The sequence below is a fragment of the Gobio gobio genome, assembly GCF_949357685.1.
Source record: "Gobio gobio genome assembly, chromosome: 4".
NCBI lineage: Eukaryota > Metazoa > Chordata > Actinopteri > Cypriniformes > Gobionidae > Gobio > Gobio gobio.
This window is the reverse complement of record NC_137100.1, coordinates 22108222-22135275: the sequence shown is the minus strand read 5'-3', so window position 1 is coordinate 22135275 and position 27054 is coordinate 22108222. Positions and strand designations below refer to the sequence as shown.

Genomic DNA, 27054 nt, shown 5'->3' with positions numbered 1-27054 from the left:
CATCTAAAAATCAACTAAACAGAAAGAGGCAACCAAGTGATTACGCACAGCTGGCATTATCCCGTACTGTTTGCAAAGTCATTGTGGCCAACACATCAAAATGGTCACAAAACAACCTAAATGAGCACTAAAAACACTGCTCAAAGCCATAACACCTATTAAAATAGACCTTCCAACAACCAACTGCATGCCAAACAATTCAGGCACTGCAACTATTCCACTCATAGGAAGTGGTGTATTTAAAGGCACATCGCATCTTCTACGGATACCCACAGCAGCATCCCCTATTGGCTGCATACACCCCTGCCTTTAATGGTCAACATCCCGGTGAACAACCCGAGGGAAATCACTACTGCCAAGGTCTAATAAGGGAGCTAACCTCTGCTATACTAATACACAAATTCTTTCCCACAGACTGGGGTAGATGAAAAGGATTTGGGTGTTGGCCTGTTGTCCTACGAGTGGAACGTCTAAGGGTCCTTTGTCACTTCTGGCTGACCAACTGACTGGTCTAAGGGGCACTCTACAGGAATATCTACATTAGTAACTAAATCAGACTCCTGCTCTTGTGTGGTTGCTTGGAACTGCACTCCCGTGGGTTCTCTTATACTTCTGATGGGGGAAAGGTCCAAGCTAACACAATGGCCTAATAACTGAGGACTAGAATCAACTTGGGAACCTATACTCTAGTATGGACCACTGCTACTTGTGGATGACTTCCCACTTCTGGTTCCTCAGGACGCACTTCACTACTGAGACTAAAAGAGGAAGATTAAACACTCCTAATGGGAACCCCATTTGCCTTTAGCCCCAGCAGCAGGGGTGCCTTTTACCCCAAATACCGTACTTTTACATATTAAGTTATTGAAACTTAACTGTTGCTTTAATTACCTTGAACACAACTTAAAATCATTAAAATACCTTTGTCTTAAAATATATTCAATAATTTTATAAGATCTATAACATAAAAAAACATTAACCTATATATTAAATCAAATTAGCACAGATTCAACTTTGTGTTGCTGTCTGTGATCGGGTCAAGGATCAGCCAAATTTCCACCTGTTGTTAAGAAAAGTGCTGAGCTGAAAGTGCCATTTAGTTGTTTAAAAGAAAGTAAAGTCAAATGCACCTTTTACACTTTTTGTACCCTACAACAGGACAAAATTAAGATTCAAATGGGCTGTTTATTATACATTTTTTAAGCTGTAAAAAACTTAATGTATCTTACAGCACAGGGGGAAGTCCGTATATATTTAATGACGATTTGGGACAAATATAATGTAATTTAATAGAAAAATACGTTAGTGGCGCTCAGTGGTAAGATTTTGAACAGCTTAGGAGCTGTGCATCTCCGGAAGTGCAATTTCTAGCTTTCTTAGCTTTTTTAATTACCACTTTCAAGGTCCAGAAAGGGTAGAAAGACATTATTAAAATGTCCATGTGACTATAGTGGTTCAACCTTAATTTTAAGAATTGTCAAGAATACTTTTTGTGCGCAAAAATAAGGACTTTATTCAACAATCTCTCGTCTGTGCCAGTCTCCTATGCTGTTGATGTAGTAAATACAGCGCAGCGCTTTCAAATCGCTACGTCAGAACAGCGGCTTACCATTGGCCGACGCTGTTCACGTGATCACCACGACCCATGCATGTGATGCCAACAGAAGAGCTAGCCAATGATGAGCCGCCGTAGAACTCGAAAGCACTGCATTGTTTGTGTACACTACATCAACAGAGTAGGAGACTGCCACAGACAAGAAGAGATTGTTGAATAAAGTAGTTATTTTTGTTAGTTTTTTATGCACAAAAAGTATTCTCATTGCTTCATAACATTAAGGTTGAACCACTGTATTCACATGGACTATTTTACCAATGTTTTTCCTAGCTTTCTGGGCCTTAAAAAGTGGTAAATAAATTGATGTCTATGGAGGGGTCAGATAGCTTTCGGATTTCATAAAAATACCTTAATTTGTGTTCCCAAGATGAACAAAGTTCTTATGGCTTTGAAACGACACGAGGGTGAGTAATTAATGACAGAATTGTCATTTTTGGGTGAACTAACCCTTTAATGATTTCTATAGACCTATCAATTATCCTGCCTGAAAAAAACATAAACATTACGAATAACATCCACAGTAACAATTATTTACATAGGCCTACATATATCACAGAAACTAATCACGCACGACTGATGTCGGTACCTTTGTTGGTAGGGAATAGACGTGCTGTTTTTTTGTTAGTGTACACAGGAACACTGTGACTTTTAAACTGTAAGTGATGGGATGGAATACATTTGAATAAAGCTTTAAATACTATACAAACACAGCAAGTAAATGTAAGCATGCAATTAATACATGATTGTTCATACTGAAATTATATTTGTTTAATATTTAGTTTATAATCAGTTTATAATAAATTGTTTTTTATAGGTTAACAAATCTAGTCCATGGACAGGATCAAATGAAGCTGCCACTGTCCCAGCAAAATGTTTTGCAGTGCTGATCATGTTGCATATTATAGCATTGTTATATGTTATTATTATTATTATTATTATTATTATTATTATTATTATTATTATTATTATTATTATTATTATTATTATTATTATTATTATTATTATGCCCACAGATCATTGAACCAAAGTTAGTTGACTCTACGGGATAATGTTGGTTAAATTCGAATGTGAAAAGACAAGAAACATTAACAGAGCCAATTTTGACATATGAGGTATACACTCACCTAAAGGATTATTAGGAACACCATACTAATACTGTGTTTGACCCCCTTTCGCCTTCAGAGCTGCCTTAATTCTACGTGGCATTGATTCAACAAGGTGCTGAAAGCATTCTTTAGAAATGTTGGCCCATATTGATAGGATAGCATCTTGCAATTGATGGAGATTTGTGGGATGCACATCCAGGGCACGAAGCTCCCGTTCCACCAGATCCCAAAGATGCTCTATTGGGTTGAGATCTGGTGACTGTGGGGGCCATTTTAGTACAGTGAACTCATTGTCATGTTCAAGAAACCAATTTGAAATGATTCGAGCTTTGTTACATGGTGCATTATCCTGCTGGAAGTAGCCATCAGAGGATGGGTACATGGTGGTCATAAAGGGATGGACATGGTCAGAAACAATGCTCAGGTAGGCCATGGCATTTAAATGATGCCCAATTGGCACTAAGGGGCCTATCCATGTTCTCATTCTGTTTACGCCAAATTCTGACTCTACCATCTGAATGTCTCAACAGAAATCGAGACTCATCAGACCAGGTAACATTTTTCCAGTCTTCAACTGTCCAATTTTGGTGAGCTTGTCCAAATTGTAGCCTCTTTTTCCTATTTGTAGTGGAGATGAGTGGTACCCGGTGGGGTCTTCTGCTGTTGTAGCCCATCCGCCTCAAGGTTGTGCGTGTTGTTGCTTCACAAATGCTTTGCTGCATACCTCGGTTGTAACGAGTGGTTATTTCAGTCAAAGTTGCTAGAAGTTGATATAAATCAGCTTGAATCAGTCGGCCCATTCTCCTCTGACCTCTAGCATCAACAAGGCATTTTCGCCCACAGGACTGCCGCATACTGGATGTTTTTCCCTTTTCACACCATTCTTTGTAAACCCTAAAAATGGTTGTGCGTGAAAATCCCAGTAACTGAGCAGATTGTGAAATACTCAGATTGCTAAAATCACCTTTCTTTCCCATTCTAACATTCAGTTTGGAGTTCAGGAGATTGTCTTGACCAGGACCACACCCCAAATGCATTGAAGCAACTGCCATGTGATTGGTTTATTAGATAATTGCATTAATGAGAAATTGAACAGGTGTTCCTAATAATCCTTTAGGTGAGTGTATTTACGAGTGAATGTGTGCACATTTTCAAATAAAAATAATTTAGATTACTTTATAATACATTCTAAAAATTACTATTTTAACCATTTCATGTCAACAAATGTCAACTTCAACAAAAGTCAGCCTGTTAATAGCAAGGACAAGGACTGTCTTTGAATCTTGAGTCATTGAATCATTCATTTAGCTGAATGATTCAAAAACTGTACTGTGTATTGCTTGCTTGGGGTTTTCTGGAGATTCTCCTTTGGTTTTGTTTGGAACTGCGTTAATTGGCGGAGCACAAACAAAGTAACTGGTAACTGATCACCAGAGAGTGACCCGTGATTACTCCACCCCGGACTGTCATTCCATCTACATTTTCCAAAGACTACATTATCCTTTGCCCAGACTCATCAGCACTCATTGTTTGCACCTGTGTCTCATTTACCTCATTACCTCTGCTTATATCCAGCCTGTTCACCATGGCATTCACTGCAAGGTTTTGTATGTGTTACTCTGCATCTCTGAGTGTTTCCCTGGTTCTTGTCTCTTGCTTTTTGGATTTCTTGCCTGTTTCTTGGATTACCTTTTTGCCTCTGTCCCCTGCCTTGTTTGCTTGTTTGGATTGCCTGCCTGGATATTGACCTATTGCCTGTATTTTGGATTACGTGTCTGGATTGTCCCTCTAATAAAAGCTGCATTTGGATCTCCAACCCAAAGTCTCTGAGCAGTTTCGTAACAGAAAACCAATATTGGGTTCTTCCATATGTCCTGGCTTTCCCCTCGCACGTTCTCGGGTGCATGGATGCAGCTCTGGCTCCAACTGAGTCTCTGGGGCATCCGTGTGCTGAACTTCTGCTGTCGTCTGTTCCGCCATGGGGGTCTTCAAGCCCGTCTAGTCCGCTGTGGTGGTCGTCTGCTCCGCTGTCGGGGTCTTCAAGACCATCGGCGCTGCTGTGGTGGTCGTCTGCTCTGCCATGGTGATCTCCAGAAATGCTGAGGTGGTCTTCAGCACTTCTGCCCTGGCCCCCTGCTCAGCCTGCTCCGCCCTGCTGCCTGCGCCACCCTGGTCATCTGCCCAGCCTGCTCCGCCCTGGCTGCCTGCTCTGCCTCCGTCTCCAGGCCCTCTTCCGCTCCATGGGCCTGGCTTCATCTCCACCTCCCTCCTGAACAATTTTAGGTGCGTCTGAAAGCCACTCCTTTGAGGGGGGGGGGGGGGCTATGTCACAATCACCTGTGAGAGTGCCCCGTGATTACCACTCCACCCCGGACTGTCAATTCCATCAAAGACTACATTGCCCATTATCCTTTGCCCGGACTCATCACCACTCATTGTTTACACCTGTGTCTCATTTACCTCCTTACCTCTGCTTATATCCAGCCTGTTCACCCTGTCATCTCTGAGCGTTTCCCTGCTTCTTGTCTCTTGGTTTTTGGATTTCTTGCCTGTTTCTTGGATTACCCTATTGCCTCTGTCCCCTGCCTTGTTTGCTTGTTTGGATTGCCTGCCTGGATATTGATCTATTGCCTGTATTTTAGATTACTTGTCTGGATTGTCCCTCTAATAAAAACTGCATTTGGATCTTCAAACCAAAGTCGCGGAGCAGTTTTGTAACAGTAATATTGTGTCTAATATGTAATTTAGACAATATTGACTTATTTGAACTATTGTATCAGCAATATTTATAACAGGCCTGCTTTGTGTGTCTGTGTGTCTGTGTATCTATGTTTTCCTACACAAATCTGTCTTCATCTCCTAGATCACAGATGAAAGAGGAGATAGGAATTGGCAGCTTTGTTTTGCAAGTTTGCTTTCCCAGTATTTGGGCTGAGTCCATTCCCCTGAGAGCACTCTGACAGCATGTGCTGCCAAAAAAGCTCTTGAATGCTGCTTGACTGTCACTCTTATCTGCACCATGACATCACACAATGGAGGAAATATGACATTTCAGATCTGAGGTCAGCTGGGTGAAGATTTAGCAGGGAAATGAACTGCTCCTGCACCAGTTTCATTACTCAGTGAAGAAACAACAAAAGACTTGCTGCATGGGTAATATTTGAATCAGGTGACTCACTCAAAGTAGGGCATTGGGTCAGGGCCAGTACAAAACATAGTTTTGTGAACACACGCATGCTGTCAGTATCAGAGGTGCGAGACACAGCTGTTTAGAATTATTGTGGAATTTTGTTTGGGAGAGAAAAAATGTTCTGGAAAGCAGGAAATTCTTGTTTTGCTTCTCATTGGAAACCTCATGGTTATCCTCTCATGAGAAAGCTAGAGGTGACCCGAGAAACAGCTCTGTGAAGCTAATATGCCATACAAGACTATTAATCAACTTTAAATATGTACGATTCGGACCAGTGTAAATTCATCCTCTGAGCATGATAACTACAGTATGAAAAATAGAATACTACTATACTATACTATAAAAAGTTTAAAATATCTAAAATAAAATTAGAGCAAACGTTTGCTATAGTTAGTGTTCGACAACTGTTACTAACAAGTGTCATTCAAACTCACTGTACTCACTGGCCAAATGGTTAGCGAGTCAGACTTGTAAGAGACTTTTATTCTCAGTACCAGCAGGAAAATGTAGGTGGGGGGAGTGAATGAACAGCATTCTCTTCCACCCTCAATACCCACAACTGAGTTGCCCTAGACCAAGCCCTAACCCCCAATCGCAACCATGATACAATGGTGCTATCATCCTCTCAGATATCAGGTCAAAAACTCTTTGGTTCAATTTTAGGGATTCAGTACCATTCACTTAAATAATTGGAGATATTTCCAAATATATTCTACATATCAAAAAAAAAAAACTCTGGTCTAATTGATACAGTATATCTCAATATATGGTCGATGATATACGATAGGGATATGCAAAACTGTTCAAAGATGAATTTATGATGTTGCAAAATGTTTAATTTTTAGCTGTTATTTATTAAATTGTGTATTCATCAAGGAATCCTAAAAAAACTGTTTTCAACATTGATAATAATATTATAAGGACATACATAAGGAATGTTTCTCGAGCACCAAATCAGCAGTTTAGAATGATTTCTGAAGGATCATGTGGAGTAAATGGAGTAAGTGGAGTAAAGTGGAGTAAGTGGAGTAAATCAACTTGGAGTAAATGGTTGCTGAAAATTCAGCTTTGACATCCCAGGAATACATTACATTTTAAAATATATTAATATACAAAACTGTATTTTTGATCAAATAAATGCAGCCTTGCTAAATATGCATACGAGTATATAGCAAGAGTATATAACGAGCTGACGCCAAATTTTGAACAGTAGTGTATATGACTTACAGTTAATATATGCAATGAAAATAAAATAACTTATTAAAACTGGACTGCACAAATATTACCTTAAGCCCTCAATACTCCTTGGCTTTCTTTGACACAGATAACACACTTTAGAAAACAGAACATAGACATGTTTTTAAATTATGACTAATAACGTCATTAAAAGTTATTGAGAACAGGTAAAAGAAGTCAGTATAAAACCAACCAATAACCACTGACATCTTATTTTGTATGTTTGTTTCTGTTATTTGTTTGTTGTTCTTTTTATCTCTTGTTTTCTCTTCTTACACCAAAAGTCCAGTAAATATTTCTGTAAAACTCTGTTGCCTTACCATATCGTTCTGTATACCCTTCTTTTGCCTGCAAATCTGCAGTCAGTCTGAAATGACTTTTGGAGGCACCAGGAATTTGCCAGCATGGTCGAGGAGACTGTTTTTATGTTGTTGTTGTTGTTGTTTGTTTTTTTGTGTTTTTTTGCCATATATGTTTTTTTTTGGACGCTGCCCTGAACATTAATTATATACAACCCACATAGTGGAATACACCATTCACATTTATTTTCCTTGGCTCTTCACTGGACTCAGGTTAGAGACTGAGGAAATACAAACCAGCCTCAGTTTTTTTAGAAAAGAGGTTAAGCTGTCTATAATTGTCCATATTTTTCTAATCAGTTCATGGCACTGTTTGAAGGAGACTGACTTAAGCATACTTTGGGGGTGAATGATGCAAAATGAAAACTTTGGAGTATTTCAAACATTGGCAGAGGGTTTTGAAAATGGACTATTTACAGCAGGAAAAATGAAAGACATAATAGGAAACATTTGAGGCACTGAAAGAAGGCAGGCAAAAAGCAAAAAGAAGTGTACGATTCTGCTAGTAGCTATGAAGGGCCGCCCATATGTTTAAACATTTAAATGATATTTAGGATTGATCATATCTTCAGTGATATCAGGAGTCTGTATGGCTGTAAGTTAAATAACAGGCTAACATCTTGGGTAACACGTTGTAAACTTTACATTTTTACCTGTGTTACAACTTTACAAACTTTACGTTTCTCTGCGTGGGCTGTAAATGTTCTCAGTGTCCTCAGCAGCAGTAGATCACTGTCAAACATAAATTGAACACTGACCCACTGTTTGGACAGCAGCCAAATGACCCCAAAATGATCTATTGATGGACTTCTTTCTGGATTATGGAGTAATGAAATGATTGCATAAACCCTGTCCTCCTGGAATTCAGTGTTGGCAGTCCACAGTTCTACAGTATGTAACTTGCCCTCATTTCTGTAAAAATTGTATTATATTTACATGTACTTATACAACAGTTCAGTCTTCAAATTTGAGCTGCTGACATTTAAGCACGACAATGGGATGTTTCTCGATCCATATCCCTCCGCTTGTCTGTATTTGTGCTGTTTCAGACAAGAGTGTGTGAGTGATGCGGAGCTGAGATTTTACTTTTTAAGTAGGGGAGAGCGGGGCGCAATCTAAAAGTATACAAGAAAGAAGTATAGCCTACACTGTGATAATGAAACAAAACCACATAAATGTGTGAAATTAATGTCGGAAAAAATAAATACTTTGAACCCAAGTGGATTTACACAAACGGAGAAAGTCAAAAAGCGTTAGGTTGTGCCGCGCTCCACTCTACATTAATTTCACACTCATATGAGGTCCGTACCTGCTGAAGCTTCATGAAACAGACCCAGAGGAACTTTTCATTGCGAGCGGATCACATTTTCAACAGTATTTAAGTGTTGCATATGTATTTTTGTGCATGAAAGAACAGCGGATGGAGATAGAAAAAGAGAGCAACAAAAAAGAAAAAGGGTGGGTGCCTTTAAGGGATGAAGACTCCTGGCTCTTCGCCCATTCTCCAATCTGCTGATGATGAGGCCTGTGATGAGGAAGGAACTGGGATCCATTTTTAGCGATGAGTTCATCCTTTACGGCAGGAAAAAAAGAGAAAGAGTGCAGCCATAAAAAGTGCAGTCCGTGTGCTCCTGACGTTCTGTCTGCTGGTACCTGACAGCATGTCGCATCTGCACTTATCTGAATTTAGCCATCAATCAAAGATGAACACATACTGCACAAGAAGACGTTAATTAAAATAATGACGGACCTTAGGGAACAGTGAGGAATGCTGAAAGTTTAATGCGTTTCTGAATGTGAACCCCTTCCAGAAGGATCTACACGTCTCCTGTTGCATTTCTGAATGAAAAAAGAGAAGAAAAAAAACAGTAGGCCTATTTCACTTTATGAGCCAAGTAATGAACTAAAGCTGAAAGAAGCAATTATCAATCAAATTATCAATCCCCTTCAGCCTACAAGCTCAGTATTGTTCATATTCTAAGTGGTGTCTTTTTAATGACATTTAACTTTTAAACAAATTCAAATACATTAATTACAATCCTTTTATGTAGCTAATGTAACTTATCATCTTGTTCACTGTTGTAGCACCACCTTCTGTCCAAATGAGATGAAACTTTGAATGTTTTTCATGTCCTTATGTATTTCCTCATATTTCCCTCAACGATTCAAGCACAAATTACCTCAAGATCAACGATTGCATGCACAATTTCAAGTCAATTGAAGTTCCATAGTTAGAGTCATTTTAATGTTTACCATTATCATGACTCTACCAGTTGACTGAGCTCTAATAAATGTTTTGCATTTGTAATACTGTACATACATGCACCAATTACAATTACTTTTTATTGATAAATTTTAACTAAATAATCCACACCCAATATTATTTATTGGTGTCTGTCAGCCATATTGAATTCAAAGTTCAGCATGTTCTTGATAATTGTTTACACAGGCACTTCAGACTTCATGGGTGCCAAATTTGGTGGAGATCTGGCGGAAAATCTAGGACTAGCCTGTAAAAGTATGTTAAAATAAAAAATAAAAATAAATAAAAAAAATATTGCAGAAAACTTTTCCAGGCAGAAAGAAATGAAGGTATGTGGGATGTCTAGAGCATGAGCCAAGGAATCTGTGCATATAAAAGACATTTGGTCTGAATTTCACATTTCTGTCCTTTACAGTTTGTTGTGTACTGTTAAGGCATGACAAAATAGATAATAATAATAATAATAATAATAATAAATAATAATAATCCTAGCAAAAACAAACCAGTTCATGCTTGTACCCCTAAATATATGTGTAGCCTAATTTTGTACATTTCTTTATACTTAATTTACAATGAATACAAACATTTCCATGTCCAACACCCTCAAGAGTTTTCATACTGAAAATCTGTTTGTTGCCACAATTTTAGAAGGCATTTGTTCTTGCGTCATTACAGGTGTACTACAGCTCTTTTCTAAGAAAGTCAAGGCTTTATTAATGTTTGCGAATAAGACGTGAAGTTAGAGGAGGGTGATTCCTGTCCTCACATTCCCTCCATACCAAGAGTGTTCTCCCACCCCTTCAAATACAGCCGTACACACACACACACACACACACACACACACACACACACAAACACACACAAACACAGAGAACTGCAGAAACACATCCCCATCATTTCCCGACCATCCCTCCATCTGTCCAAATGTAGACAGTCAGACAGTTTGGTCAGACAGTACGGCTCTTTACAGTACAGCTGAACAGTATGACTGTAGCACCATCTATGGGTGTGAATGAAAGTCTCCTTTGTTAAATATGGGTAACACTTTAGAATAATGGTCCTTCGTTAAACTATACATGCAGGACAAATGAGATACTATATTAACACTTCAACTACTATTAACTAATATGGATAAGATTAACTAACCAATAAGTAATAACTTTAGGACTGAGGTAGGTAATCATTAATTACTGAAAGAATTTAGCCTCAAGAACTAATAACTATGACAAATGATAAAGAATGACTAATTAATTACTAATCACAACATTAACATGTCTGAGATTGATATATGATATGATATGATATGATATGATATGATATGATTACCCAAATATAACAATGATATGATATGATATGATATGATATGATATGATATGATATGATATGATATGATATGATATGATATGATATGATATGATATGATTGATATGATATGATATGATATGATATGATATGATATGATTGATATGATATGATATGATATGATATGATATGATATGATATGATATGATATGATATGATATGATTTTATTTATTTATCTTTATAGTCAGACTAAGACTTTTTCTCTCGCATGACAGTATCTATGTTTACAACAATCAACATCCAATGAACAACAACATACACTCAATCCACACAATTCAATTTACCATCACAAATTTCACACATTATACACTCCTTTACACTCCAGTACTATATAACCATGCAAGGGTATAGGTCCACCACAACTCCATTGACACAGGGTGTTCCACAGGGTTCTTTTTTTGGTCCGTTACATTTTATCATCTATATGCAGCCTCTTGGTGATATCATACGCAAGTCTGGACTTTGATACCACCTTCTCTGATATTTCATTTCAATTTCAGTGTTTCCTTTAGTTGGGTAGTTTGACTTGACTCGTTAACATTCGTTTTTCTCTCGCTGCTGTAACTGTGTTTGTTATAGCAAGAAAAGCAAGAAAAAATGTGACCGGATGATGTTGTCTTACATGATGGTAAAGATATGATCATCATATTGTAGTCTATTTCACTGATGCCACTAATCTTTTAATACATAATCATTTTATATTATTTATTATAGCAAGCCTGTAATTCTACATTGTCCACTAAACATATTAATCTCCAGCATCTATTAGACTCACTCAGACATCAATAATCAGCATATGAATCTCAACAATGGTGACGTGCTTAATGCCACAATGCATTCTGGGAGCCATAGACTATTTTTGTATGAAGCATGTCACCGCTATTGAGATTCATACACTGATTCTTTAAAGTCTGTGTGTATCATCTTGGTGCATAATCTCCCAGATTAGAAAACTTCTGGACAATCACAGGACTGTTACAATCAGTAATGACAACCCTTGAATTTAGTTTTTTACCCTTTTTTTTAACAGAGCGGCGCTTATTCCAACCAAAATTAAATGTCTGTCTGACGTTGGAGCTTGACGTCAAACAAACAAACAGACGTCAACCCGATTTTCATTTTCAACCAAAATATGACGTCTGACTGACGTTGGATTAGTTGAAGTCCAACATCTTCCTGACGTTACATTGAAATAATGTGCCTGCTTGGTATATTTGATATTTGATGTTTCTTATTGTATTTTGATGTGTATTAATGTCTTATTCAACTCTAAGATTGCCTGATGCAGAAAAGAGTGCTTCAGCCTCACTCTGTTGAATCTTGGAGCCTTGTACCGCCATTTTGATGGCAATAATACAAACTCATTATGCAGGACATGATTAGGGTCAGAGACTATTATTAGCCAGACTTAACAAATTGTTGTAATAAGCTAAATCATATAACTTCTCAAGAGGCTGACCTACAATCCTTGAACACATTTTTATTTGATTAAACAACTTAGTTTTTAGCATAACAGACAAACTCTTATACCACATGGAATTGCAATATCGCAGTATAATCATAATCACAGACATAAAGAATAACATAAGAATCTGCCATCTTACTACAAATGACCTAAGACAACGAAGTAAGTATTCTCTGTTTTATTCTTTCACAGAGAGTATCAATATGATCTTTCCAAGATAACATATCATCTATCATATCAATATAACACAGAAAAAATTATACGACAGTTAGAAAACAGCAGATTGCAACCCAAACAGGGAACTGATCATTATTTTAAAGTGAAAAAGATTTTTTCACTTTAAAATAATGATCCAAATCACTACTAGTGATTAGGTAGCGCTTGAGTAATTAATGATGCATTTTGTGACTGTAAAAATTTACTGTAAATTTACAGTACTTACTGGCAATTTTGGTTGCCAGTAAGACTGTACATTTACAAGGGTACTGTAAATCATTCATTACAATTGTACTGTAAAAATACAGCACACTACAGTAAAATTAACTCCCCTCCCCCTTTTTACAGTTGTTACTGTAAAATTACAGTAGAAATAATGTATGTACACTGTAAAAAATGCACTGTACAATTTACATGAATTTACTGGCAAAAAAACCCCCAATAAAAATAATAGTTTGCACTCCGTCACCATGATGGAGATAAGTGTTTGCTTTAGTTGAGCTCTTGACCCTTAACTCTGTAATATTAGTATTTCTTTGGTTGCTTTAACTGTGTGATTGTGACCATTGGCAGAGCTCTCAAATCTTTCAAATTCCCTCTGCATACAATAGGATAGCGCTATAACCAACCAGAGCAACGAAGAAGGTTAAGCAGAGCTAGTGGATAGATTAAACTTTCGCCTTATCCGGTTGGCAGAACTCAGAACAGATCTTCCTTTCTTAAGAATGACTTCAGTGCTGTTCTTTGTTCTTTTCTCAAAGAAAAGCTTAACTACAAGTTTTCCTGAGTCACAGACAAAACTGACTCGAAAGACCACTGTTTGCCAGCTTCTTTGTTTACAAGTAGCACGTGGAACTGCGGCAACTCTGCCGTCATTATGTTAAGCCCGCCAACCGACTCTATACACAATGTGATTGGCCTGACCAGAGTTTGGTTTTTCCAGCTCGCAAGCCAATGGAGAGTTGCTAGACTAGCCTGGTCCTACCAGATTCTCGTACATTTCATTTGTACAGAGAGTCTGGCCACTCTCCATTGACAAGCGTTTACTTCCTTGAAGTCGGGTACTCTGTTGAAGTTTAAAACTATTGGATCTGCCATAACCAATCGCTAACGTTTGGTCGTGACTTATGACAACGCGCTGGTCACGTGGTCCATAACATGATTGTATACTGTAAATAAAATATCATATGCTTGGTATGATAAGAATAAATGCTGCCGTAAATAACGGCCCAATTCAAATGTTTACGTGCTTTTCTTCCTTTTATTTTTTGAGCGGTGATGAAATATATTGCTCTTGAAAATACTTGCCAGCATTTAAAGAAATACAAGTCTAGAAATGCATCCAAATTACAGCAAAGCACAACCGTACGGTGCTCTGCAGTGCTCAAAAAGTGATATATTCTTGAAAACTCAGAGATGTGGATTCGGACAGCAATTAAATCACCACATGACCTTGGTGTTTGTCTAAAACAGTAGGTAATTCGCCCGGGGATTTTTACGCGGGTGGTGGGAGACGGACGGCAATAAAATCACTGACTAGCCCCTGTAAATGATGACAATATCTTCTGACCGAACGAGAAACAATTGCCGGGGCTTCAGCCAACTCCTTCACCACTAATGGAGCGAGCTGGAAAATCAAACTTTTCCCGGGACACAACATCATGTTCACCAACAAAACTCAGCAAAGATTGTTCTTGTTCCGGCTTTAACTTCTGGATATTCGGCAGCGGTGCCACAACGGAATGAATGGCTTCGCTCGCATCTTTCTCCGCCACCATTACTGAACTACAACTCAAACTAGCGCACGACATCAACGTCATCGTTCTCAGCCACTCCCTCTGTTCGCTGATTGGATCGGTAAAAATTTGTTCGGAGAAAACCTAAGAATATACCGTAGTCCCAGACGGAGTACTGAAGGAAAATGAAAATTGAGTGGAAGTACATAGGAGGGCAGAGCCAGGCTATTGCTTGACTACCCTGACTACAAATTAGATTTGCTGCCGCTTGGGTGCATCTAGATTTCTAGGCTTATGATATCCTGCACTGTTGAGGTAATAAAAAAATAGATTTTATTTTTATTTTTTATTGTGCACAAAAGGTTTAAATCTACGGCATTACTTAGACACACAGAGACATCAAGAATCCGCATATGAATCTTAACAATGGTGACAATCAATGAAAAACTTCATGCTGCACTGCATGCTGGGTACCACCAATCAAAACTCCTCCATGGGTCCCAACATGCATTCAATTCAATTCAATTCAATTCAAATTTATTTGTATAGCGCTTTTCACAATACACATTGTTTCAAAGCAGCTTCACAGAAAGTGCATTTCATAAATGTACATTGAAAAATGTTAGAAAAGAGAATGTTAAAGAAAAAATGTTAGGATAAGTTAATCAATCATGTATTATTTTAGGCCATAACAACGCTGGCGTTGAGTCGTCTCTTCACAGGCGTCGAGTCGTCTCATCACAGGTGTCGGGGCATCTGAAGTCTCCATCAGAGGCTGGATACAAACTGGAGCTGACGAACTAGTTACCTCGGGACTAGTGTCCCGAGATAACAACAGAAAAGCAGATGGGAAATAATTAGCATAGCTGCTGTTCAGAATATTAATGCTGTTGGTGCGATTTAACTGTAGTATAAAACTTAATTATAATGTGAATGCTAGGCTAAAGAGATGCGTCTTTAATCTAGTTTTAAACTGGGACAGCGTGTCTGAACCTCGAACAATATCCGGAAGACTATTCCAGAGTTTAGGAGCTAAATGTGAAAAAGCCCTCCCTCCTTTAGTGGACTTAGATATCCTAGGAATGACCAGAAGCCTCGAGTTTAGTGATCTTAAAGAGCGCGATGGATTGTAGGGCGATAAAAGATCAGTTAAATACACTGGAGCTAACCCATTTAGGGCTTTATAGGTCAGTAGCAATAGTTTGTAATTGATACGGAACTTCACAGGTAACCAGTGTAGGGATGATAAAATTGGTGTTATATGATCATATTTTCTTGACCTAGTAAGCACTCTAGCAGCTGCGTTTTGGACTAACTGCAGTTTGTTTATCGATGATGCAGGACAACCAGCTAATAAAGCATTACAGTAATCTAGTCTCGAGGTCATGAATGCATGAACTAACTTTTCTGCATCAGAAATAGATAGCATGTTACGTAGCTTGGCAATGTTTCTAAGGTGGAAAAATGCCGTTTTTGTAACATATGAAATATGACTTTCGAAAGATAAGTTGCGGTCTAATATAACACCCAGGTCTCTTACTGTAGTGGATAAAGCGACAGGACATCCTTCCAAGTTAAAGTTGTATTGTGAGAGGTTTTGTGGGCAATTTTTTGGACCAATAAGTAACACCTCCGTTTTATCTGAATTTAATAGCAGAAAATTACACGTCATCCAGTGTTTAATATCATCAACACACGCTGTCAGTTTAGATAATTTAGCGTTTTCATCTGGTCGTGATGAAATATATAATTGAGTGTCATCAGCATAACAGTGGAAATTAATTCCATGTTTTCTTATAATATTACCAAGTGGCAGCATATATATTGAGAATAGCAGAGGGCCTAGCACGGATCCTTGCGGCACCCCATAGTCTACTGATGTTATCTTTGATTTTTCCCCATTTAGACAGACAAAATGGTAGCGGTCTGATAAATACGATCTAAACCAGTTTAATGCCTGTCCCTGAACACCAGTGTAATTTTGAAGTCGATCTAATAGTATTTTATGATCTATAGTATCGAACGCAGCACTAAGATCAAGTAGAACTAGTATTGAGATACAGCCTTGGTCAGAAGCTAGAAGTAAATCATTTGTGATTTTAACGAGTGCAGTTTCTGTGCTATGATGCTGCCTGAATCCTGATTGAAATTTTTCATAGATATCATTTTCTTGCAAGAAAGAGCACAATTGAGCGGACACAACTTTTTCTAGTATTTTAGACATGAATGGAAGATTTGATATTGGTCTGTAATTTGCTAGGTTATTATGATCTAATTGTGGCTTCTTAATGAGAGGCTTTATGACTGCCAACTTGAATATTCTTGGAACATGACCTAAAGATAAAGACGAGTTAATAATATTGAGAAGAGGCTCTTCCACTACAGGTAACAACTCTTTCAGTAGTTTAGTGGGTATTGGATCTAATAAACATGTTGTTGGTTTAGATGCAATGATAAGTTTATTTAGCTCTTCCTGTCCTATGGTTGTAAAGCGGTGTAGTAGTTCTTGAGGGGCGATAATTGCGGTTGAATCATAAGACATCATTAATGATTGTACATTTACAATTTTGTTTCTGATGCTTTCTATTTTGTCAGCGAAGAAGTTCATAAAATCATTACTACTAAACTGTAACGGAATATTTTGTTCAGGCGATGCTTGTTTATTTGTTAGTCTAGCCACAGTGTTAAATAAAAACCTTGGGTTATTTTGGTTATTTTCTATTAGTTTGCGGAGATGCTCAGCCCTGGCTGCTTTTAGGGCCTTTTTATAACGTGACATACTTTCTTTCCATGCGATTCTAAAGACCTCTAAATTAGTATGTTTCCATTTACGCTCTAAGTTACGAGTTTCTCTCTTGATAACATGTGTAGCACTGTTGTACCATGGTGCTTTAGTTTTCTCTCTAACCTTTTTTAATCTAATTGGTGCTACAATTTCTAATGTACTAGAGAAAATGGTGCTCATACTGCTAGTCATTTCCTCTAGTTCATCTGTTTGTTTGGGTTCACTTAGCAGCTGAGCCAGATCAGGTAAGGTATTTGAGAATCTATCTATAGTGGTTGGAAGGATTGTTCTGCCTGGTCGATAACGTGGCGCAACATGACAGATTTCAGCAGTACGCAGTATGCAAGTTACCATGTAATGGTCAGTGACATCATCACTTTGTGGTATAATATCTATATCGGTTGGGTTGGTTCCATGTGATATAATTAAATCTAGTGTGTGATTAAGACGATGAGTGGGACCAGTGACGTTTTGCTTGACCCCAAAGGAAGGATGAATAAATTATGCATCTGAATTGTGACTAAAATATTTGATCCTCAATATTTTTTTGATTGTCACCGTTGTTGAGATTCATAATCGGATTCTGGATGTCTCTGTAAAGCCATAGGTTAAAAGCTTTTGTGCACAATTTAAAAAAAAATATATATATATTTTTAATTACCACGACAGCACAGGATAACAAGGTTTCAAAGTAAAGCTTGCATAAATAGAATCATGGTTTGACTTAAAAGTTTGTTAAATGTAAAAAACAAACAAACTACAAATTACTGTATTTCACATTCAACAATTAACTGCTAATTGCTTTGCAGTATTATTCTATAATCAATTTTACAGCAATTAACAATATTTTTACAGGATTTAAATGGTAATGTTTTTGCCAGTAAATTCCTGTAAATTGTACAGTGTACATACAGTACTTCTACTGTAATTGTACAGTAACAACTGTAAAAAAGGGGTAATTTTACAGTAAGTATTTAGTAGTGTGCTGTATTTACAGTACAATTGTAATTAATGATTTACAGAACCCTTGTAAATTTGCCAGTTAGTTGCTGTAAATTTACAGTATTTTTTTTACAGGGTATAGTAAAAAAGATGTTTGCATCTATATGTAGAAATATGTAATATCAGCAATTTCATGCAATGAAAAAATTCACTTATTTCATTTCTTCTTAATTATTAATATAAAGTTAAGGACAAATGTGACATTTTAGTTGTCATTTTCATTTTGTTTTGTATTTTGTAATTGACAATTATGGAATATTTAGCTACACTTTTTTTTTTTGACACAAGATATTCAGAATCTTTAAATAGACTTAACAACCTCCATGTGCAAACATCCTGCTCGTAGTAAAGACATCTGGATTGTGTGCGTCATCACCGTCACTCACTTGACCTATTGCCTGTCTGCGTCTGAAACAGTGAGTCCTATCTGAGTCCTTTCCTTCACCTACAGGGTCATTAATGAGGCTATGACTCATTATGACTCTGAACATCTGCTTTTGGTACCTCATTGCACATTTAAGACAGGCTCTCATATGGACTGCCTTACTAATTAGGATGTATAGTTTTTTTTGCATCTACAGGCGTAAATTAAATGTTTTGCAATGTCTGTGTCATTCCTACAGAGCCGCTCTGGGAAATAACTCTTAGATGCTAAACATGTTGTGTAAACACACTGGTGAACTGTCATAAAAGTATGCATACAGCGAATAGTTGTTCTTGTGCTGACACAGCTGCATGTATCACAGAAATATTTGGATCAGAGGCAGTGCAAAATCAAAAGCTTTCATTATACATTAGGCAAAACATGGTTTTCACTTTCCTCTAATTATGTTGCTGCTTTCTTACACACGGATCATTTCCTTTAATTTGTTTTCGTACAACATTAGCTTCAAGTTAAAAGGAGTGTGTTCCACACCTTCAGCAGCAGCATGAGCGGGTCAAACCCAGCCCAAAGTAAGAGGAAGTACTGTGTTCCTGCACCAAATATTTGCCTCCATCTCTGCTTTCATGGAACAGAGACATTCAGTGAATAAAACAGATTGTAATTTAGTTATTTTCAGAATTATTTTATACAAGTATTATTTAGATGAAACAGAATACACAATATTGTGAATGCCACATTTGTAAAAGGTATGTACTTTAGTACCTTTTTAGAATCTTGTGTTTTCACTTGTGTGTGTAAATATATAACACTTATTAATTTTATATATAAATGAAGAACTGAGGGAAGAGACAATTTCACACAAGAATCTGAACATATATATACTGTATATATATATATATATATATATATATATATATATATATATATATATATATATATATATATATATATATATATATATATATATATATATATATATATATATATATATATATATATATATATATATATATAAGTTAGATATAAATAAATTAACTAATTAACTAAATAGTGGAGGCTTTGGCTTATTGCATTATTCTGGAACTTTGCTACCCTCTGGAGATTTTTAGGATGTGTACACCCTCTTCATTAGGCCAAGATATTAATGGTACACTATATTGACAAAAGTATTGGGACACCCCTCCAAATCATTGAATTCAGGTGTTCTAACCACTTCCATGGCCACAGGTGAAAATAAAAGTTCTCTGGAGTGACCAACCACGCTTCTCTGTCTGGCAATCTGATGGACAAGGGTTTAGCGGTTGCCAGGAGAACGGTATTTGCCTGACTGCATTGTGCCAAGTGTAATTTTTGTTGGAGGGGGGATTATGGTGTGGGGTTGTTTTTCAGGGGTTGGGCTTGGCCTCTTAGTTCCAGTGAAAGGAACATTTAATGCTTCAGCATACCAAGACATTTTGGACAATTTCATGCTCCCAAATTTGTGGGAAAAGTTTGGGGATGGCCCCTTCTTGTTCCAACATGACTGTGCACCAGTACATGGATGAGCGAGTTTAGTGTGGAGGAACTTGACTGGCCTGCACAAAGTACTGACCTCAACCCGATTGAACACCTTTGGGATGTATTAGAGCGGAGACTGCAAGCCAGGCCTTCTTGTCCAGCATCAGTGCCTGACCTCACAAATGCGCTTCTATAGAAGAATGGTCAAAGATTCCCATAAACACACTCCTAAACCTTGTAAAAAGCCTTCCCAGAACAGTTGAAGCTGTTATAGCTGCAAAGGGTGGGCCAAGTCCATATTAAATGGATTAAGAATGGGATGTCATTAAAGTTCATGTGCATGTAAAGGCAGGCTTCCCAAAACGTTTGGAAATATAGTGTATTTCAAAACAATAACACTATAATAAAAACAATAATTTTAATTTCCAAAGACTGTATAAAAATGTCCAGTTGACCTCAATGCTTGAAAGACATTTTATTTGATGAGAATATGTTACATATAAAGGCAGCAGTGAGTGAAAAATGAACCCACAAATAAATACAAGAAATATTTATTATTACAGAAGGAAGGACATTGTTACGATTAAGGCAGGAGGAAACTGACACTGTATTTGACAAACATGAGTCTCCCAATGAGCTAACTGGTAAATAAACTTGTAAATCAACACAGAACACGTACGGCTATGTACAACATGTGCTCCTGTATGTTAAGCCACTGTTAAACATAAATTCTGACTTCTTTTTGCTGTTATTAAGGTGTCTTTGACGTATGAACAACTGACTAACATCAACAACAACAAACAGAATAATATTATACTTTTAACATCACTATAACTGTTATTCCATATATCTCAGCCTCTGTTATTTACAACAGCAATCACATTTTCTTACTGAGTCTTTGATGCATTAACATTTGACCTCTTTAATATACTGTTTTTGTTAAAGAAATGTTAATAAGAATAACTAACTGTATATTGCACTTGTGAATCATAAGGGGTTAGAGCCACGGGGCCACTACAAAAGTAACAAATGTGGAAATGTTACCAAAGCCCTTCTGTCTGTAAAGATTCAACAGTAGTATTGAGAGACTATAAACATGCTGTCAACTGCAACTGAGATAAAAAAAGGACAATGATGTTAACTAATACTTGTCCAATATCATCTCACTTATAAACATAAAACTGTGATCTTTGTAAAGGTGGAGTATGTTGTGGTCTGTGCAGGAAAGGAAAGTGAAATAATCTATCTTGGTAAAGCTAAACAAAACAGTACCAACATTTTTCTTTTTCCTATACCCATCATGCTTTGCACCCTCCAGGTACTGCCACTACTGGTCAACAGGTGCCAAGGCGTTTTGGGCAAATTGATTCGAGTCAACACTTCCAGCATGTTCATAACACATTTATCGCCATCTTATTGCCACAACTGTCCAACAGGGTGCAGCACAGAAGCGTCCAAAAACAAATTTGGCCATGCAATGATCCAACGGGCTGAGCTCTCCAAGGTGCTTAGCTGACTTTCAATATAAAGCTGTGCATCAGTGGATAATGTGATTGTAGACACGTCCTGTTCTACTAAATCAATGTCAAGTCTTCAGCAATACTGATCTAAAATATTTCAACATATAGAGTTTGTTGCCATAGCTTTAAGATGGATCTGTGGCAGAGCCGGGTCTCTTTTGGTTGGTTAATTCCATGTAAATGTCAGAGCGGAGGAACCGAGGATATGAGTCTCTTTCCATTAGTCCAAAGATTCTGCTCTGAGCCAGGTCAAAGCAGTCTCCGCAGATGTTCTCCATGTTTTCCTTGATGTGCTCCCTGGTGTATGAGTCCAGATTAACCTTGGAAATAAAACAAGACTCTGCTTAGGACACTTTTCACATTTATTTTGGGTTGTTTTTTGGCACATCTGCTCCCTGGAATACATTACAAATTGCAAGTAGAATAAAAAAATGGGCAAAAATAAATACAAATAAATAAATAATCCTCACACAAATAAATCATGTTTTTGCCTAGAACAACACAGTGAGACTAAGTATATAGTTTTGATTGTTCCTTTTGTCAACTCAAATGCATTATTCTGTGTATGCTGCACACTTCTCCACACACATGACATTATGTACATTTCTATATAATTACTGCATGATTTCTGTATAAAGGTCCTTTTTTGTGTTTAGGGTTAGGTCCATTTATTTATTAAAAATATATATTTTATTATATATATATATATATATATATATATATATATATATATATATATATATATATATATATATATATATATATATATATATATATATATATATATATATATATATATATATATATATATATATATATATATATATATATATATATATATATAAATATAAAAAAACCAAAAAGGCTTTTTAAAGAAACAATAATAAAGTTATATATATATATATATATATATATATATATATATATATATATATATATATATATATATATATATATATATATATATATATATATATATATATATATATATATATATATATACATATATATATATACATATACATATATACATATATACATATACATATATACATATATATATATATATAAAACTTTATTATTGTTTCTTTAAAAAACCTTTTTGGCAAGACAGATTTGTTTTAAAATGTTATTAATATGCAAACTTTTGCCTGTCAAATCAAAGTTTAAACATGCACATTGTGTGGCAAGCAAACCAGAAAAGAAAAATTGTAAAAACATTGTTGTTAACTGAAACTATGCTGAAATAAAATAAAATACAAATATTATACAGAAAACTAAAAGAGAATTAGAAATGTTGCCTTGGCTGAAATAAGCTTAAATTGAAGCACTAAAATTATAAGCTGGAAACTAAACACAAATTGAAATGAAAACAACTCAAACCTAAATATTAATATTTAAAAAGAACAAAAACGAATAAAATGACAAAAGCACATAGCAAAATTACTACACATTAAATTAAAATAAATATAACAACTAAAATACAAATAGATACTAAAAATAGGTTCTTACCTCTTTGCAGGACTGTATGGAGATGTACTCAGTGAATATCTTCTTTGCTCTAGATGCCATTTTGGACAGCGATTTGATCCTCTTGAAGTCCCCACATGCCAGCCAGAAGTCCAGATTCTCTTCACTGAACTCTGTTTGCAGGAAGGAGCGGAAAACTACCAGGCCATCTGAAGAAGGAAAGAGAAAATTACTCTAACGCTTATTAGAAAACAGAATACGTATTAAAGAATCTGGGGTAAATCTGGATTTGGGTCCATGGAGCAGAGGTTAATGTGGATAAACGACATGGTTTAAAACAGCAGTAACAGCTGCTGAAGTGCAGAGATCAACACAGCTGTCATATCAAATGAGACATATCTTACATTTGTGAGAAAGCAGCGCATCAAGCGACTCTGCCCATTTGAGTGCTTCCTCTGGAGTCGGTCTGTGGATGAGCAGACAGAGCGGTCAACAAAGCCATGACTCACACTAATGATCCATTCACAGATAATTATAGCACACAAAATAGGCCATCTATTCAAAAACTCCAAAACGTCACTGATGTTTTGATTGCCCACAACACTTACATCAAAGCCCAACCTATTCACCCATTCAGAGTTTCTGAATGACTGTCTTGATACATGAAACTATCACATGGACTCACTTGTCTGACTTAAGGACTTTCTCAAGCTTGCTGGCTGGATTGCTTCCATGTCTGTCATTGGTCTTCTTCCGCAGAAAAGTCAGGCGGTTTTTCATGTCTTTGGCCCTGTGTGACAAGACAAAAGGCATAACATCATGTGATTTATTAGCTAACTGTTCACTCGAGTGCTTCTGGGAGGAAATGTGTTCTGGTTACAGTCGTAAGCTTTATTGTAGGAGGAACATGGATAGTAAAGGCATTAATTATGCTCTCCACCAGTGAACCTGAGAATGGAAAACATTACGTTCACATCGCTTAAAGCAGAACATTCCATAGTTGCATTCACCTAAAAAAGAAATAATATTTTGCATAAGCCTATTTTTATGATAATGTGCCACATTTTAATTAAAAAAATACTGGGTAACACTTTATTTTACAGTCTCATTGCTTCATAAGTTACATGTAGTTACTATAGTAATAACTATAATTTATGCATAATTACATGGAACTAACCCTAAACCAAACCCTAACCCTATAGTAAGTACATGTAGTTACTTAATATTACTCAGTACTTAAAAGTATAATTACAGTGTAACAAAGACATCTTAAAATAAAGTGTAACCGAATACTGCATACATATTTTTATGTACATGAAAAACATGATAGATACATAAATTAAAAAAAAACAAGAAATATTTTTTTTGCATAAAGAAAATTAATCTTATTTGTAGGACCATACAGATTTTCATTGTGAAATAATTTTTATGATAATGAGGCACATTCTCCACTAAATTCTCATTATTGTAATGCAAAATTAGTTGGTTGGTATAATAGTGTTGAGCTGAGTCACATTGTATAATATTTTTGACTTTAAGATTTTTGTTATTTTGAACCAGGTAAATCTGATGGTACCACATAATGTGTAAATCTGCTAAGTTGTCAAGAAATTAATGATACGATGCAAAAATGTAATGGTGCTACAAACAAGCTATTTTCGTAATTGCAAAATTAAAAAATCTTATATTTTCTTTTGATTTTGGGGTTAAATATGTCCCCAACATTTCTTTATAGTGTTACGAGATTCACTCAATAAAATTGCAAAAGTAGAAGAAGGAAAGTTGCTTGACTTACAGATTCTTGGACTTCGTCTTTTTGACACCAGTTTTTCCCATGTCACATTTACAGTTTGGTTTGCCACAAACCTGAGGAAGATTTACAAAACACATGTTTAATTAATTAAACTACATTAAAGTATTAATTAAGGATTTTTGAGTGTGAATCATTTTCATTTTCTTTATTGAAAGTATTGGGGATAACACATTACAAGTAACATGAGTTACGTAATCATACTTTTTCCCAAGTAATTAGTAAAGTAGTACATTACTTTGACTCCCTTAATTGTCACCGACCCAGACGCTTGGAGCTCTTTTTTTAATTGCCTTTCTTCCTATCACATATTTTATTAATCATTATAAATTAGGAAATCATTCAAAAGCTTACGCCCTTAGTCTTCATCCCATGGAAACCATTTTTAAATTTGACATTATGTTACCATGGAAACAGTACTTTAATTCCTTTTAGCTGGCTCCTCCTCCCTAGTGGGAATTGTCATGTTTCATTTTACTAAATTTACTGCACTATTTTATAAAAAGTTTACAAAACTTTTTCTAATCTTGACAAAACACATATCGTTTGAAAGGTCTGAGACTCAAGATTCCATATTTGGCTATGTTTTGTGATAGAAGTGATATTGTGACAGAAATGTATTAATTTGTGACAGGAGAACACATACAAATATTCAATGGAATGTGGGTGACACCCAGTGGCTAGGAACTTCTCATATAGGAACTTAATTTATTTTGTAAAATGTATATTTTGTATTAAATAAAAAATGTTAGTACAGTACATTTGCTTTACATTACATTTAAACTTCTATAACATTTTTAGTCTTTCATTTAAAGACTAAAAGGAGACCAACCACATGTCTGTATCCCAAAGCCTCCACGAATTGCAACCATTTAACCATACAACCACACAGGGGAAGATGTCCTTCTAGGAAGGGCCCATGGCCCATGGCCCACTAGGAAGCGCTCGTCCAAGTGACCACGAACAACTTCCCATTTCTTACACAACCAGGGCAGACTTAACCTGTGCATGGCACGGGCAATTACATACAATAGTTCCCTGAATGCAGGGCTGGCGGGTGAGCCAGACTCAGTTGAAATATCATCACACGGTTCTCCAACCACATCTAGTTCCTCAGAACCAGATGACACCAGCAACATGCTTTCTGCATGATCACAAGAATCTGCTGACCACATTTCTAAATCAAGCAGATCGCTTGAACTCACCTGAGGAGATTGGGAAATATTTACTACTTCCCCAAATTCCTCCGTCAGCTTAAATTGAGTCCTTTGCTGTGAGGAAGCGCCTACACGGAGGAACACACTGATGAAAACTCAGTTCGCCATTTTGCTGTCCAAGCATTCAAAATAAATGGCTCATGAGGACAAAAAAGCTGATGACGTATTTTGCAGACGACCTCTTATACTCGCGGGCGCTACGCACATGATGTCATAGACCGCCATCGGCCAATAGATTGGCGTGCTCAGACACTGTTCATGCTGAGGGCATTCCCCAAAGCGCCAACTCCAGACGCTGCGTCAAAGTTCCACTTTGAAAGGGAACTTTATTAATATGTTAAATAACACAAATATACTTTATGTATTTGATCTCACTTTATTAACCAATGTCTTTGCTGCTGATCCAATTCAACTGTACCAATAAGCAAAAATTACTTAAGATAAACATCACATTTGTTTAATTTTTTGTTTTTATTGCTGAAGTAAGACTGTTAAACATTATTCCACTGTGTCCTGTTCTTCAGCAAATACGAAAGGTTTGTTTCAACTGCGCCTGAGGCTTATTCATTTTACTTTTTGGTGTAAAAGGTGTTCCCTTTCGTTCAGTCACTACGACGTAACGTTAGTGACTAACGAATGGGGGTTTCGCTTAGAAGCCTATCATCTTCGAGCTTAGAGAAAACGCCCAAGAGCTGCAGGCTGGGCGACACCCAACACATTCGCCAGATTCTACTATCTCCGAGTGGAGCCAGTGTCCGACTATGTACTCGCCCCCCCCGAGGGGGCGGTAATGGACCAGGCTTGGTGTCTTCGCTTGCT

General features: G+C 36.6%; 1 protein-coding gene across 4 annotated transcripts in view; it reads right to left on the bottom strand.

The window, feature by feature from the left end:
* Positions 1-20623: 20623 nt before the first annotated feature.
* Positions 20624-27054, bottom strand: part of rgs3b (regulator of G protein signaling 3b) — a 29602-nt gene continuing 23171 nt past the window's right edge. For 3 of the 4 annotated variants that reach the window (XM_079816104.1, XM_079816102.1, XM_079816103.1), the window contains 5 exons: positions 25004-25074; positions 23894-23998; positions 23613-23674; positions 23251-23417; positions 20624-22058 (listed from right to left, as the gene is read on the bottom strand). In XM_079816104.1, the coding sequence (XP_079672230.1) occupies positions 21864-22058; positions 23251-23417; positions 23613-23674; positions 23894-23998; positions 25004-25074 (600 nt within the window). In that variant the 3' untranslated portion in view covers positions 20624-21863. The remainder of the gene's footprint in view (positions 22059-23250; positions 23418-23612; positions 23675-23893; positions 23999-25003; positions 25075-27054) is intronic. The other variant, XM_079816105.1, reaches the window with a different exon arrangement.